The sequence below is a fragment of the Rhea pennata genome, chromosome 1 (genome assembly GCF_028389875.1).
Source record: "Rhea pennata isolate bPtePen1 chromosome 1, bPtePen1.pri, whole genome shotgun sequence".
Lineage (NCBI taxonomy): Eukaryota > Metazoa > Chordata > Aves > Rheiformes > Rheidae > Rhea > Rhea pennata.
Window position 1 is genome coordinate 183,160,460 of NC_084663.1, and position 17,028 is coordinate 183,177,487.

The 17,028-nt window shown below is 34.1% G+C and overlaps 1 protein-coding gene across 1 annotated transcript in view; it reads right to left on the reverse strand.

The window, feature by feature from the left end:
- Positions 1-17,028, reverse strand: part of VWA8 (von Willebrand factor A domain containing 8) — a 188,140-nt gene that overhangs the window by 135,451 nt on the left and 35,661 nt on the right. Inside the window, exons 6-12 of the mRNA XM_062566964.1 lie at positions 15,930-16,094; positions 15,477-15,526; positions 15,025-15,133; positions 11,965-12,069; positions 5,688-5,819; positions 4,203-4,334; positions 3,981-4,058 (exon numbers count right to left, since the gene is read on the reverse strand). Coding sequence (XP_062422948.1) covers positions 3,981-4,058; positions 4,203-4,334; positions 5,688-5,819; positions 11,965-12,069; positions 15,025-15,133; positions 15,477-15,526; positions 15,930-16,094 — 771 coding nt within the window. The remainder of the gene's footprint in view (positions 1-3,980; positions 4,059-4,202; positions 4,335-5,687; positions 5,820-11,964; positions 12,070-15,024; positions 15,134-15,476; positions 15,527-15,929; positions 16,095-17,028) is intronic.

Sequence of the window (17,028 nt, forward strand, 5' to 3'; positions counted from 1 at the left end):
GGCTATGAATTAAAAATGTTTCATTCTTACTTTGGGCAAAGCGATGATAAAATTATATTCCTTAGGACACAAAATTCTTATCTTCTTTTATAAATCACTGTAGTTTAAGTGTATTATTACCTTGCTTATCATTTATTTCCTAAAATACCTCTGAAATGGAGAAAAAAAGGAATAAGGCATAAATGATGTGATACAGAGCAAAGTTTTTAGTTAAAAGTCTTCAGATGAGTCACACAAAATTCAGTAGAGAAAACAAGAAGGGTGTATCGAACTCCTTTTAGCAGCAATAGCAATAAAAGCCTCCAAATTAGCTGTTTTTCATGACTCTCTCTGTGATAACCATGTTCTTGGCAATTACAAGGTGAAGAAATCCGTTTCCTGCTTTTCATGCCAATTGGACTCACATTTTGTTAATATTTCCCAAATAAAAAATAGGAAGGAATTTGTAAAGAAAAATTATGAGGTCATACATAAAAAGAAAAAAAAAGAAATCCTAGAAACAAACATCACACTACACAAACACTTGCAATGTACCTAAGATTGTTTTAGAAAGGAAGGAGTAAGTTGTTGGAAAATTGTTATAGTATCAGTATAAAAACACAATTTTCCCCCCGAAATGTTTTATTTTAAGCTTTTTAAACGATAAGTTCCCAAACTACAGTCCACAAAAAACTGGCTTGCTGCTGCTTCTCATTTGCCGCTGCTTAACTGCATTAAGGGACAACTAAAATAAATCTTACCTAAAATGACTTTGCTTTGTCAATTTGTCAACAAAGAATTTTACATATCAGAAATCAAAATAATGATGTAAAAGATCACAAATGAGACCGTAATTGTTCTATGGCACAATTTCTACTATAAAAGATGATCTAAATGCAAAAAGGTTTGGGAATCCCTGGTTTAGATAAAGTTGATTCTTATCTCATGGTATAAAAGCTTTCAAAGTGCCCTTCATTTTCTCCTGTGAAATCAATATAAAGAAATATCCCTTTCCACATTGTTCAAGTTCATAAATCAACTTCAGACAGAAAAAAAATATGAAGCAAATATGAAAAATTTTAGAAACGACTTAGAGCAATTTGTCTATCTCTCAAAAAAAAATTCTTTTAACCTAAACTAAAATCTGTTAGATTTACAGAATCTAACTTCTCATTGCCTTAATTGTCCAATTATTGAATGAATTAGCATACTGAATATTTGTTCTGACATTAAACTATTATTAATATGCTATGTAAAAGCATCTAATGTTATTACATTTCTTAAGAAAAACAAATGTATTTCTTAAAATGTATGAAAACATGCACATTTCAGATATATTCAATCATGTTTTAAATTTTCCTTCATTTAATAACTTTCGAGAATATTTCAGATATTGTATATAGGGAATCCACGTATACAGAGACAAACAACTACATATTAGTTTATACTCAATCATGCACTCAAAACTAGTTATTTGCTTGCCTTCACAACTATGTGTAGCATTACAAAAAAAACCCCAGAAATCTCTCTATAAAAATCTCTGCCCTTTGCACTTGAAATCCTGGCAAAATCAAAGGAAAGGTTCACTGCGGTGGGAACTAGTTCAAGCCCTTGACCTAGATTTTATTTCTGGAGGAATTACAGATCCTTTTGCAAGAAGGACGCTTGCTCAGTAAACCAATTTCTCTGTCAGCTCTCCTTCGCACGTGTCTCCTAAGGGGAAGTCTTCAGTTCCTTCTCAGCAAAGGTGTTCTACTTTAAAGGCAGGACCTTGAGAAACACTGGCCACATTATCTAGCCCAAATAAGTCTCTAATTTTCGTGATGAGTATCCAATCATATTGCATACAACGAAACAAGAGCTAGGCTGGGTATGTCCTTAAAGGGGTTTGTCAAGTTATTTTCCTGGGGAGATTCAAAACATACTTCCACGGACAAGTGCAGAAAGTAGTATGCAGGCTGGCTGCACACAATTCTGGCTCAGAAACCACGCATCTATCTTAATACACCACTGTACACAGGGTAACAGGCATTCCTGAGAAGCCAAGTATATTAGCACGAACACAACATCACGCTGATGAGGCGATCTGGTTTTTGAATGCAAATCAGTTCACATCTGGTTGGGTTAAAGCATGGGAGAAGAGCTCTCATCTGTGTGAGCCCACCTATGTAGACATATATTCAGGGCCTGTGCCTTTATTAGTAAAAGGCATCTTGTGGGATGCAAAAGCAGCAGGAACCTGTCTGGGGAGGTTCTCAGCTATTCAGGGAAACAGAAGACTGTGTCCATCAGCATTACTATTTTTCTCTCCTATTTTCTCTCATTTTTTCCCTGTTTCAGGTTAGAATGCATTAAGATCTAAAACAGACAATTCTGTCCAAACAAGTAGAAAGTGACTATTAGCAATGGAAGATCACAGATAAACATGACAGAACTTGGGGTTTGCAAAACAGTAAGTGCCGTGAGAAAATCTGAAGAATTTTCCAGATAAAAGCAAAGAAAAAAATCCTAGACTTATAGCAGCCTCACAGCTCCACATTTACTCTTACTTACACTCTATGACAACTGACTGCTCTGAAATTTTTCATTCCCTTGCTATTCTGTACATCCAAACATTTTGGAACCACTACTACTTCCTCCACCTTATTTTTTTTAAATCCAAACTTTAATATCAACTCATTCAAAACATTTATTCTGCCCCAATCTTTTCCACTATTGTAAATTTCCTCCTCCAACTTGCTAAAAACATTCTCAATGCAACAAGCTCCTTACCACTACCTTCTAAGGCCCCTGAGGCCCTAAGGACTTCTCAGTTCTTCCTTCTTGCCTTAGAATAACAGTCATGGAGTAAGATGACATCTAAGTCAACTGCTTGTGTGTCTTACAAGAAATGTTTATGAACACTGTCCCCCAAAATTATCTTTAAAGTCACATTTATATTAAAACCCTAGATCACAACATGAGTAAATCGGTAACAATGAGGCTAAGGACTGAAGATTACTGTCTGCTTGTGAATAGTGTGCCGTATTAATGTATATTACTGCAACACATCTCTGTCACACCTGAAATCTTCGGTCTAAACAGAAATATAAGTAAAGAAAAAGCACAGAAATTACATTTTTTTTAAAAAAGTATGTGTGTTAGGCATCATAAAAAAATCAACATCAAGAGATCTTGGCAATAGAAGAAGAAACAAACCAGAAAAAACAGGAGAAAGAGCAAGTCTATGGAACATAAAAAAATAACTTTAAAAAAATCCCCACAAACATAAAAGCCATTTTGCATTCTCAACACAACAAAGAAACTGCCTTCAATAATAATAATAAAATACTATTGATAATGGAGAATTCCGTTATAAAATTACACAGAATATGGACAAACAGAAAAGGAAGGAGAAAAGGTCTTCCGGGGCCATTTAACATGCAATTACAAGCGGGAATCACTTTGACCTAAAGGCAGGAAACACACTTCAAAGGGAAACAAAATCCAAAGAGGAGAAGACAAAAAAAGACAAAATTTTCTTTATGATAGTCAGTCATGATAAATCACAGCACAAGTTGTCAACTGTTTTCAGCTAGGAGAAAAATTATTCCTTTAAATGATTCTCCATACTTTTTTGTTTATGTAAATTATCTTTCTTTTGTATTCATAATGAAGCCAATATAATGAAGTAAAGCAGTATCAGAGCTGAAGAATATGTAACAGTGTACTACCTATATCACCTTGGCTGCATAGTATCTAGCCCTGCAAATCAGAAAAGATTTTACAGACAAATATTCTAACAGAGAGAGTAAAAAATGTCCAACAATGATCAGAAAACTTCACTATCTTTTAAGTCTTCATTGTCCTTTGTTTTTTTCCCCTGTACCAATGATTTTAAAAGTTGCAGTTGTATATAAAGACTCCATCTTACACAGAGAACCTACCTCTGTGTGTTATATTTTGGACTATATTAAAATGAAATAGCATACATTAAAAACATCAGCAAATAATTTACTTACCTGATAGAGCATGATAGGTTCTATGCTGTATCCTAGTATATCAGCAAACTCCTTAGCAATAACTGTTTTGCCACAGCCCTAAAAAAGTAAAAAATTAAAAATAAAAAAAAAAAAGAAAAGAAAAGGAAAAAGAGGGAATAAAAATAAAAAAAAATAAAAACAAACCTATATTATGTCCTAGGAAACAAGAAAAATGAAAGACAAAAAAAATTTAATTCTTACTTTTCCTCCAATTAAACACATATCTTTAACCATATGGGATTGCATCATTTCTGCCAATAGTTGGTTATGGCTGGGAGTCCTTATGAAAGAATCTGATCCAGAATGTTTTAATGGCCCAGTCCCAGCTGGAACCTATATGGAAAAAAACAAAATGCTAAATAAACTATACAGTTTAGACTTCATGTGGACTGGGTTACACTTCAGCAAAAATCATGTAATAGCTTGCTGATAATTGTCATCTATCAAATCTAAATCCTTCATTTTTAAAATTAACATTGTATAATTTTTAAGACCCAACTTCCTTCACTCTTCCCTTTTCTACTTTTAATAATAAAAGAAAAAAAAAGAAAAAAGGGAATGTTAACCAATTGAACAGTAGTCTTTGGGTCTACAAAGACCTTGAGGCTGTTCATGTTAGATCTAAAACAAAAATCATCAGTATAATTCCTTATTTTTTATCAGAGAAATAAGAGAAGAGGCAAGCTGTATTGTGAAAAATTGAAGGGATTATTCTGGTTAGAGCTTTGAAGAGTAGCAATATTCAGTTGTTCTCCACATTAAGACACTTACTCTAATCCTACTTCCTGGTTTAGTCTGAAAACTGCTCCATCTGCAAACTCCTTATGTCTTTGTGTTTCCAAAGACATAAATTTTGCAGACAAACTTTCAGCAGGTATCACCTATATACAGGTTAAATGAAAGCAAAAATCTTTTCCTCAGAAAAGAGTCCAATCAAATACTTACAGTTTCACCTTTTTCTGACAAATTCCTGTTTGCTGCTGTTCCCCTTTTTATCTTGTCATGGTACAAACTCTCTGAGGACATTCCTCACCAATACAGTTATGATCTCTTTCTGAGTCCCATCAATTCACTTCCTTTACAGAGACTCTCTAGTCTCTTCAAATGAAGCATTCACTTCAAATTCTTAGATCAGCATCTGTTTCTTCAATAAGACCTTATTTCACCATCAATAGGCCACAAACTTCATTGGAAGAAAATCAAACTAATCATATTTGATGTAATTACTTTTGTTCTCTTTTCCCAATATTCTACGTTAAAATGTAATAAGTACTTGGTAATGTTCTAGGTGAGGTGTAGACAGACTATTGTTTCTATTAAAAGAAAAAGAGAAAGCAGCACCAAGAGCATCACGTGTACTCTGTGTAATGCCAATCCAATTAAAAAAAAGAAATCTAAAAATTTTTCTTTCATCTGTTCCTCAGCATTTGTTTTAATACAAGATACTTAAATGAATAAAAGGTAGAAAAGTGTGAGTTTATCTAAAAACAAAATCTTGTTTAATCATAATCTACTACTTCAGTAGCTAAATGATCTTCTAAAAAATATCACGTTACACTACTAAAAAACTAAATATTCGATGCAAATGAGTTTCAGTATCAAGTGTAGGTATCAAGTTCTGGATGAGACAGAATTAAATTAATGATAACTAAATATACATAGTTTCATGAATACATGAATTAATACCTGGAAGATCACTTCTTTTTCACCAATCTGGACAGTTACATCAGCCTTGAAGGTTTTGTTTCCATGTACACTTTCTACTTTTGTAATCCTTCTGGGAAGCAAATGGCTTTTTGAATCCTGTAGCTCAAAACGCTGTAGAATTAAGGGCAGGGGCGAGAGAAAAGGAATTAATTATCAAAAACAGCTCTCCGTTTTTCAAAACTGTTCCTCCTGAAAACACAGCCAGAAGCATATTCAAGATTAATTTCTTGTGAAGTCCTAAATTCATTTACTTTAAGAGTCTTATTACTAGAAGAGTCGACGTCTCTATTTGCTCATTATTCAGAGAACTAGCTGCTTACATTTGTTGAAAAAGATTCAAGTAAGTCTTAAACAGTATCAGTAATCCTTGGAAACAAGGATTCACATACCTATGTTCAAATTTTTGATGGCACATGTATTTTACACTTCCACTTAAAACCACACCAAAAAAACCCATCTACTTAATCTGACTGTAGTGACAGACCTAAAATGTAAATGACCTATCATGACTTTGCTGAGTCTTAGTCAACAGACTAAAATAATAACAGAAATAGATAACAGCCTTTAGCATGTGTAATAATAGATCACTGATCTTTGCAGGCCATTATAACTAATTGCAGATTTAAAATGTCTGACTACTAATAAAAATAAACATCAAACATTATGTTTACTTAGCTCCACAGCCTTATCATGCAATGAAAATTGAGGACAGCTCATACAAATTAAGCCTTCAGTATGTTCTGGGTATAGCAAGAACAAAAAACTTGTCTTTCCAAACCTATTTTGAATATTATATTCTCTACTTTATGCTGTATATAGAAAGCATGAGAAATATTTTTAAAACTCTAAAAATTTGTTTTACAGGAGAGGGAAAACTTAGTACAAAATTAGAGGCGTTTATACATGAAAAACTTAGTCATTGAAAATCTACTGATATCATAGTGTCACTGGTTTAACAGTAAAAGCTGAGTAAACATGAAAAAATTGAATATTAGTCAATTTTCTTAGATTTTTTAGAAAAAAATGTTAACAAAAGTCATCAATGTAACAACATTTTTTAAAAAAATCATGTAGTTCTATTACTGCTAGGGTTCATAGCTGTGCCTACTACGATTCAGAAAGATCACTGAGAAGCTTTCACACAAACACTTTGGCTCTTCATTACTCTTGTAAATTCCCATTCTGGAACAAGTACTACAAAAATTTCATGTTTAAACATTAAAGTTAAATGTACTTTTGTAAAATAATAATAATAAAAAGCCCAAAATTATATTTTAATGGTAACAGCTGAGCCTACTTCAGACACCATTAAATGTCTGAACAACAGAAGATAGGAATACATACAGAGCAGCATCTCAAACTATGATTCTAAGAAATGCTCAAACTATGTTTCTAAGAAATGAATTCAAATGGTCTCAAATCTTATATTCATTAGTAAATTGTTATATTCTTACTAAGTTAATGGAGTTTCGGATACGGTCAGGTCACTTACACGCAAAACTAAAATATTTTTTAACGTTGTTCAGGATCCTACAGCTAGCCTTTTAGATGTCAAATCAGGACAGTGAAAGAGGATTCTGTAATTCTGGGCAGAACCTCACTGTATTTGTACAATAGATTTGAATTATCACTTGTTAGCAAGGAGATGCCACTGGACTTGACAGCTTAGTGTAAAAATAAGCTACTACACTTACTCCTGAACAGGAGTAGCAAGCAAAAGAACTCTTTGTTACCTTTGAAATGAGACATCCTTGATACAGTTCTACATTAGGATCATGATAGCTAGATATGGAATCAGAGAGTGACATGAAATGGATGTACAACACATGACATTCTGCCTGAGTCAGAAATGATTTTCTCTACACAATATCCAAATTAATAGCTGCACAGGAAAAAATACTTGTGGCTTGGAAGGACAACTACTGACTATGTTAAGTATCAGGAAGTTTGGAAGATACTTTGATAGCCTCATTGCCTCAAACTCAGGAGGAAAGAAAAAGAAAAGGCTAGCTACCAAAAACAAGAAAGGAGGTTTGGCAGCCCATAATCACCAGGCCACATTCTGCACATCTAGAAACATGTGAGAATAGACAAACTAAAAATCAGGAAACAGGAGGACTCTGAACAGTCGAAAGTATCTAATGATCAGCAATCTCTCATCATGCAAACTGCAAAGAGTGCTCTGGTGATCGAGCTGGTCATAGGAATAGCGACTTTAAATGAGACATATTTGTAGACAGGTGCTCTGCTGAGCCCACAAGACAGCTAAGCCAGTCAAAAAGATGTTTGCAGGTTCCAAAGAAAACTGATCTTTTTTGATAATTCTCTACAAGGGATGGAAAGAGTTTTGCATGGAGCAAGAGGAATGAATTGTCTCACCAGAAGCAAAATGTGAACTATAAGTACAAAACTGGATAAATAAGATGAAGCTTGAAGAACAGATTCCACTCTGATGATATGTACTGATTCTAAGAGTATTCATTAATGCAAAACCCCAAGGATTATAAAAAGACTTTGGGGGATAAAAGGAGAAGAATACCCTTTCTTAGACTACAATTTGGAACAGAAAAATCTTGGAAGTGAACCACATTGTATAGATAAGAAAGCTGATTGCAGTTTTCTGAACTATTAGCCCACTCTCTGTAAGAGAGTAACTATGTGGTTTGAAGAAGTTCCTTACTGAGAAGCAAGGAAACAGTATTCAAGGAGGAAGATAGGTTAGATTAAAAAAGACACGAAAAAGACGGAGTCAAAGAGAACAAACAAGCTTTTATATGATAAAAGAACAAGATATTTTGCAGAAATGCTAAATTACTCAAGACACAAAAATCACAAGAAAAAGTTCTAGAAGATCCTTAAAGTAAAGTTAAATGCTCAGATAGTAAACAAAAAAAGAATTTGTTCGTTTATTAAGACAAATCTAATCTATAGGGGGTTTATAAAATCTAATGGGAAGATTCACTTGATGATAATGTAAAAATCAGTGGGTGCTTCCCAAACGTGCAAAAGGAATATGAAAAAAAAAAGCTAAAATCTTTAATTACTCTGAAGCAAAATACTAAAAGTTCATAATACTCTGAAGCAAAATACTAAAAGCTCATAAAACAATGTTGAAGAAATAAACACAGAATAGTCGGGAGTCCCCCATAAACCACCAATCTCAATCTAAACAAAGATGATCAGTTTTATAAATGCTATACTACGTAGGAAAACAAACTTCATTACTGTGGGAGACTTCTTACGTGATTAAGCTTATTGCTTGGGAATGCTTCACTGAAAGCTGCTTCCCTTGAAAAGCAATGATTTGCTTTTCTAAATCTTCTAAAAAGTTTCATTTAAATAATTTTCTTGATAATTTTTGCAAACATATTTCAAAAGTCCATCTGTCAGTCAAAATGATTTGTCAATTCCAGCATCATCTAAGCACAGAATAATTCTTTAAAGACCAGAATTCAAATGAAATCACACTTTCCTTTACAACGTCTCCCAAATTTTAAATTTTCTTTAAGAATCAGATTAGAAACTGATACAATTTCCCAAATGCACAAACTTCAAATACAGGCATGCACATAGGCATATCATTGTCAAGTTTGTTTTGATACTTCCGTCCTGTGTGTTGCAAACTAATGATCTAATGAACATTGCAAACTACAGCTCCTGTACAAATGTTCTTCATAAGTCACACTCAAACCATTGCTAATGGTGGATTAGTGTGCAACACTGAAACATTTTATTACAAGGTGCTAACTAGTTTGACACAAGCAGCTACATTTGTATCATATGAACAAGCTCGTTTATAAACAGAGTTAAACTTAAGCCAGATATTAACTCCATCTAGATCCACTCAACAAGAGGCATGCATGTTAAAGTGCCTTTACAAACCAAAGACTAACACTGTAACAAACAACTTTCACTAGCAGGAAAGGTTTAATTCAGTATCTTACACTAACTGATTATGAAGAATAAACATCAAGAAGAATATCCAGGACTTGGTGGAGTCTCAGGGAGCAGGGAGGTAGGTAAGGGAAGATTTACACAAACCGAAGATCATGCTTGGGAAGACAACGCCTAGAGGATATGATTTCTTCAATAAATGGCCTCAAGTTCCAACAGCTGCAAAAACTAGCTTTTCAGCTTGTTAACGACCTCATTTCTCAGCTGGGACAGCTGACTGAAACAGAAGACATCCTGAAGTTAAGATACAGTATTAGTTAGATGATTACATCGCCATGTCTGTATCCAAGTCTGATGTCTTAACTTTACATTTTATTATATTTGTTTTTATTTTCTTTAAATATTAGCTGATGCCACACAAATTAACCCGTCAGTTGTAAACATATTTCAAGGGAGAAGCATTCACTGGCAAATATTAGCTGGACGGTGTTTGAAAAGCTGTAAGAAAGCAGATAGGGCCTCTGCCATGCTTCTGCCAGACTCTGCTCACCAACACTCCTTGTAGAATGGAAGAAATAATTTCTTGTTCCCCTTTAAGGCAGTTCTGACACTACAGACTCTCTGTAGTACAGACTCTGTTCTGACACTCTTTTACAATGGTAAAAGGGCATTAGAAACAGAAGTTTCTTAGGACAGTTACTGTCTATATTTTTAAGATTCATTACTTAACATTTGTTGTGTGCAAACATAAGGAAACTCTAAATAAAAATATATGTAATTGGCAACATAAAGGGACCAAATTTATATAAGAGGAGGAATGATGAAAAAGAGTATCAAAAAAGGAAAAAGAGAAAGGTAATCACAAACTAGATGACCATTAAGAAAGGTTTTTACCAGTCAAATCAACCTGTCTTACATAAGAAGCAAAAGCAGGCACAGTATATAAAATTCAATATAAGAAATGGAAAACAGAGGAAACTAATGGTACTGAACATGAAGATATACACTATACATAACTGACATGGGAAACAAAATAACACAAAGGATTCAAGGTAAGGCTGTAGCAAGAACAGAAATGAATGTTATTGCTCTGTTAATAGCTGAATATCTCAATCACAGACAGTGGTTCTTATGGGCAATGCCAATCACCCTGACATCCTCTGGACGGGCAACAAAGTGCGACAAAAAGCTTCCAGAAATCTGGACTGTTATCGGGGATAACGTCTTGATTCAGGTGATGCACTGGCCAACCAAGGGTGATGCACAGCTGGCTATACACGAACAAGGAAGAACTGGCTGCAAATGCGGTAATCAACAGCAGCCGTGGCTATAGCGACCATGAAATATTGGAGTTCAAGATCCTAAAAGGGAGTGATGAAGGCAAACAGTAGACTGCAATGCCTGGACTTCAGGAGACCAGACTGGCTTGTTCAGAGAACTGGTAAGTAAGGCCCCATAGCAGGCAGGTCTGAAGGTTAAAGGAGCTCAGGAAAGCTAGCAGGTCTTTCCAGACAACCTCCTCCAAATGCAGGAATTGGCAATCCCAAAGACATAGGAGACTAGGTTGACTAAACAGGGAACTCACAGCTGAGCTCCAGCATAAAAAGGTAGGATATGAGAGGTGGGCACAGGGACAGACTACAGACATTTCTCTGGCACACACAGTTGATTAAGTTTCACCTTTGCAGCCAGCAGGTACAAATAACTTCTAACTTGTAGTGCTGAAAAGGCTCAGTAAGATGTTTGGGGTTGCAAATGCTACCTTTCAGCAACTCCTATAATATATTCAAAGATGAAAGAAAGCTAACACTGTGCTAAAGTTTTAAAAGAACAAACAGAATAACCTAGCTTAATTGCAAGCTTGATAAGCTACTAACAAATACGGAAAAAACAACTGAACAGATAATCAAGCCAAAGACAAACAAAAAAACGCTAAGATAGACTAAAAATAGAGACTAATGATGTATGGACCATGTGATATTGAATGCATTTCACGTTATCTGATCTCTATTGTCATTTTAACATCTCTTCTTAAAAGCCAAGAGCCCAGAAGGTATTTTTAAGCACTTGACTACCTTAACCTTTTAAGTAGCTACTTTAAATTAATCAGCTACTTATATTGTGAAATTTTTTATCTTCTCTTGAGTTGGGATCTAAATATTCTACAGAACATAAAGCTCTGACCTTTCCTGATAATGAAATCTATTGGCTTATGAAGACTTCTTTAAAATACTGTTTTAACATCAGCCATAATGTAATCATTTAAATTTCTTTTTAAAACCTGAAATAATGACGTAACACTAGTTAAGAGAACTACTGTCATAATCCACAGTTCCTGGGAATTATAATGCCCAATACTTACTTTTAATGCATCTTTGACTGCAGTCCTGCCCTCCTTTCCAAGAAAAATATTGTAGGGGTAAAGTCGTTCAATAATATGCTGGACTGACATCATAGGAAAGAAATCCTAATTCAAATTAGAAATAGAAATAATAGTTTTAAAAAATTAACCCATTTTTTCTCAGCTATTAACTGAAAATCATATATAAATATAGAAGGCAATATACAAATGACCACTACATCCAGTTGCTGCTGAAATCTCAAAAAAGGCATTTCTCAGGTGCAATTCATTATAATGTAAATGTCTAAAACAGGTCAGATGAACAGTGCCCTAAAAGTAACTCATTTGCCTGTGCATAACGGGAATGTACAGTGATTGACTCAGCTACCTGCAGCCGTCAACAGTTAGAAGAGAGAGACCCCACCATAAATAGCTGAGTAGCTCTAGAAATTGAACCACATAATAAGAAAACTACAATATACTTATTATTTACTCATTCACAGCAATTTCTAATATATCATTCTGATTCTACTATATTGTACAGATACTATTTACCTAATCAAACATTCTGAACAGTTTGACCAAGATTGTTTTGCTCTGAAATATTACTAAGTATGCTTGCACTTTTCTACTCACAGTTGGAAATACGTAATTCTTTTTGTATCTGCCTGTTTATTGAAGTAGTTCTCTCGGAGCTACTGCCTGAACTGGACAAGGTTTTCACTTTACCACAGTCATAGACAAAGAAATAGAAGTACCATCCATGAATCCATGAATATACCAGAAATATTACATGCCTAAATCTTTCCATGGGGGGGGGGGAAATTCAAAAACCCTGAAGTCATGCTCAATCAGTTGCTGTACAAAAGGTTATAAATTATTAATGACTAAATTGCATGTAACACTAGTAAAAACAATTAGTCAGTAGACTAGTACTATTTTAAGAGTTCACCAAACAGTGTATCATATAATCCAAATAAAATCAATAGATTTACAATTCAAAAACCCCTTGAGTTTACACAAAAACCCAATTGAAAAGAGTAGAAGAGCTGCTCAGAAACGAAATCAGGAGATACATATTTTATGAAATGCATAATTCAATTCTCACTTGTAATCAGGAATACTATTTATAATGTTCCATACTAAAGAATCATCAGTAAAAATAACCCATTTAAGGGCATTCTAGTCAACGTACTGCTTAAGGGATCAGAGAGCCCTTTATTGCATTTTAAAAGACCTATGACTATATATAAAGACAAAACATATAATTTGCCCACATTATCTCAAATAAATCATAATTATAATGGCATATCTGAAATTAGCCTCTTCAGAACAACACCCTAGAAAAAAACTCTCTTTTTCAGAAGGAAGGAGTTTTCAACCTAAGAAATATATAAATGAAGCATTCTGAGACTGTATGAATCTGTGATGGAAGACAAGGAAACAGCCATTACAACGTATTACTTCCACACTGTTAAGTGGTTAGATCATCCTAGCTGGATTAAAAGATGGCAGTGACCCAGTATGTGAACGAAAAATGCTTAAGCTAGAATAAGTTGAATAGAATGATCAGTTTAGAAAACTGAGCGATTAAAACTAATTCTAAAAGAAACAGTTCTGGTCTATCTATAAAAGACACTGTCATACAAAGATAACATTTTACATTGTCTAATGTAAAATAAAATACTTCCTTCATTCCACAGTTAAGATAATAGCTAGAGCTCATTTTATTTCCATTACTCTGAAAGCCATCTGGCATTCATTTAAAAATAATTTTTCACTCCAGGCCTCAAAGAATAAAAAGTCACAATTTATTTTAAAATCCAACATGTATTTCTTTCCTAACCCTCTTCAAATACCGTTTCATTTCTCTACATTTGAATTTTAATCACTTCACAGTATCCGATGCAGTATTGCTAGCTCAGACAAAAATTCTAACTGTAAAGTACTGGGCACAATGTCTTTCTAGAACACAATTGAGGGGACTGAGCAAAACAGTAAAACAAGTAATAAATATGTTCTAATGTGTGTAATTCAGTAAAATATGTAAAATTAATCTGCAACTGAGCAGTACCACAGGTAAAATGCTTGCAAAGGAGATACAAGAATTATCCTAGAAGCCCTTTTCACAGACACCTACACTTTGAAGGGAGGGTTTCAGCAGAAGTTGTTCTAATATTTTACCCTTTTGGGTTGACTACCTATTCCCACTCGTAAAAGGATATCTAGCCCATCTCTATACAGACCTCACCATCTCACTGACTTCCCTCAGGAAGTACCTTCTTTCTCTTACTTTGACTTTTTATCAAGTAATTGCAAAGAACAAGGGATGAAAGGCTGTCAGCAAAAGCAGAAAGACTGCCACAGCAATTGACTTGGCCTGCCTGATCTGCCAGCATGAACCTAACAAAGTATACAGTTGTTATATTTCCCTATGGATTGCAGCTGTCAGAAAGTATTATATTTTCAAGCATGCACAACCTGCATCTTCAAATAATTCAAATTCTTCTCTATGTCAATGTTTATTCTAAATCAACCATCAATCCAAAGTCATAATGTGCGATTCATTTCACACAACTTAAGTGCCTACAACACAGGTATATCTACATTTGAACTGATTATTTTTGGTCCTCTTAGGTGTCAATGGAGAGCAACAGGTGTCTATGGTACGTGATTAATCCAATTTGCATGTGTACTATTAAATCAGAAAAATCACATCCTGAAAGTACTTATTTCTCTCCACTGACTAAAAAAGGGAGGCTAGATGACAATGTATCATCGGTGTAGATGCTGGAAGTCAGATGAGATGTCTTAGCAGAATATGATCATTATTTTGAATGCTAAGACATTACATAGATGACATTACAAATCTTGCGTCAGGTCATGCTTTGTCCTTCAGTATTATAACACGCAGTACACATCAAATCCAATCCAGACCCAAACTATCCCTGTTCTGTTTTGTTGTGGTTTTATTTTTTTTAATATTCATGTTAATCTTCTTCCAAAGACATAACCAATCTAGATCTAATTCTGAGGAATTCTAAGTTCATACAGTTTCACAGCACATGTGTATGCACATACCAAAATCTGAACTGCAGCCGTTAAGCTGTCTAAAGGAAAATCTGGAAGTCCCAGTGTAGAAGATTCTTGAGAGCAGAGAGTTGTAGCAAAAGACAGGAGCTGAGAAATTCTGCATAAAAAAAGTAATTACAGAATTTTATATATGCCAAGTATATTTAAATTGCTATATTTAAATTACTAAAGCAGAAAAAGCTAAACACAGCATACGATGCTGAAACTATTTCTGAGCACAAATAACTAATGTACATGCGACTGAAGTTCTAGAGCACTAAGGATTCATTATATGAAGACTGCATATGAAAAGCTGTTTGAGCATATACCCACATATATTAAAAAAACTTCTTCAGTTCTGGTATCTATGCAGTGATAGAAGTTACAAAAATAGCAAGGAATCCTGAAAGGACATCACATTCCTTCATTCATTTCAAATTTTTTTAATTATGAAAAATTACCTCTCTGTAGAAATGTTTGATCCAATTGAATATAATAGCTGAAGATGGTCCTGAAAATAGAACACAACATCACACAGTAAATTAGTTTTTTGAGGTCATACTGTGGGACACAGCTCATGATGTATGAGGCATTTTCTATTTTTCTTTTAATTTAGACATGAAGAATCCACCCACTCCTTAACACAGAATTAATTTTGTAGAAGAAGGGCATTATCAAAACTTTCTTCTAGGCTTACATTGTTTTATGGAAGCTAGTTTTCTACTGCAGCATTCCTTACCATCGCTAATCCTGCTTTTCAGGAATTTATTAGGTAGCAATATGAATAATACCCTTTAAGATCAATGTATTATCTAAGGATTCTTTCCAGAGGTGAAGTATGTAAAGCATAAGGTCAAAATATTTATTAGTTCTACTCAGTACACATAATCCAACTATTCTGCTAGGATACTTACATTAAAGGGCAGATGATAAACATCTCTAGCTTGAAATCTAGAGCGAAGGGGTGGATCCAAAGGGTTACCAGAATATTTTGGTACTGGCAGACCCAATGCTATTACTCGAAAATCTTCACTAACTCGAACAATCTTCCATGCATCTAACTCTGTTTTTGTATGTTCCTAAATTAATCAAAATAAAGTAAGAAGAAGGAAAAAAAAATACATCATTAAAACTCATGATGATTGAGCTGCATCTGGACCAACAGTCCTGTCTCTTGAAGCAAAATGTGATATTGTTCTCAACTTCCTTCCAGACGGCCAAGAGAGTGCTGAACTACTTGAATTTGCAGATCATACAAGCAAAGTTTTCAAAGATGAAGGTAGACAGAATACTTTTAATTACATGCAGCTTTCAGGCCCCTAGCAAGTTATCCAAAGACCCCACAGTTGGTCAAAATTCAAAAAAAATGTTACAACCTTGTTTTCACAAAGAACAAAAAATAAACATTTCATCTACTTATAAACATAAAAGAGACTAATCAGAATAAAAAAAATGAAGTATGCTTCACATATTGAAGTATGCTTCACATAAGCAAAACAACACAGAACTATCATTAGACTCCTTCAAGGAGTACATCTAACTTGGTGTATATTCAATCTCTGCCATGAAAAGATTCAATGCACATGAAACAGCCACCCTTTAGTCTTCTCACATTACAGCCAAGTCTTTCTTGAAACTGCGTTAGTACTTCCTGCAGATCTAGATCTAGAGTAATTATTCACACAGGAGAAGAGAAAAAGAACATTAGCTTATATAATACAATATTCCCCAAACAACAAAATAACAATATTAGATTTAACATCACAGCAAGAGATTTATTTAATTCACCTACTATTAGCAGTGAGCTTGAGGCACTCATTTTGAAATATTTTATCATTACAAAAGTGATAAAAAGAAAAAAGAGGAAGATGTCCTGCATAACCACAACCAAATCCTGTCTTTAAATACAATTACATTTAAAAAGTTTGCATTGTAAATATAATAATAATGCTTCCAAAATTATACCTACTAATTAAATACCAAAAAAAAATGTTTTTGGAAAGAGCATGGATC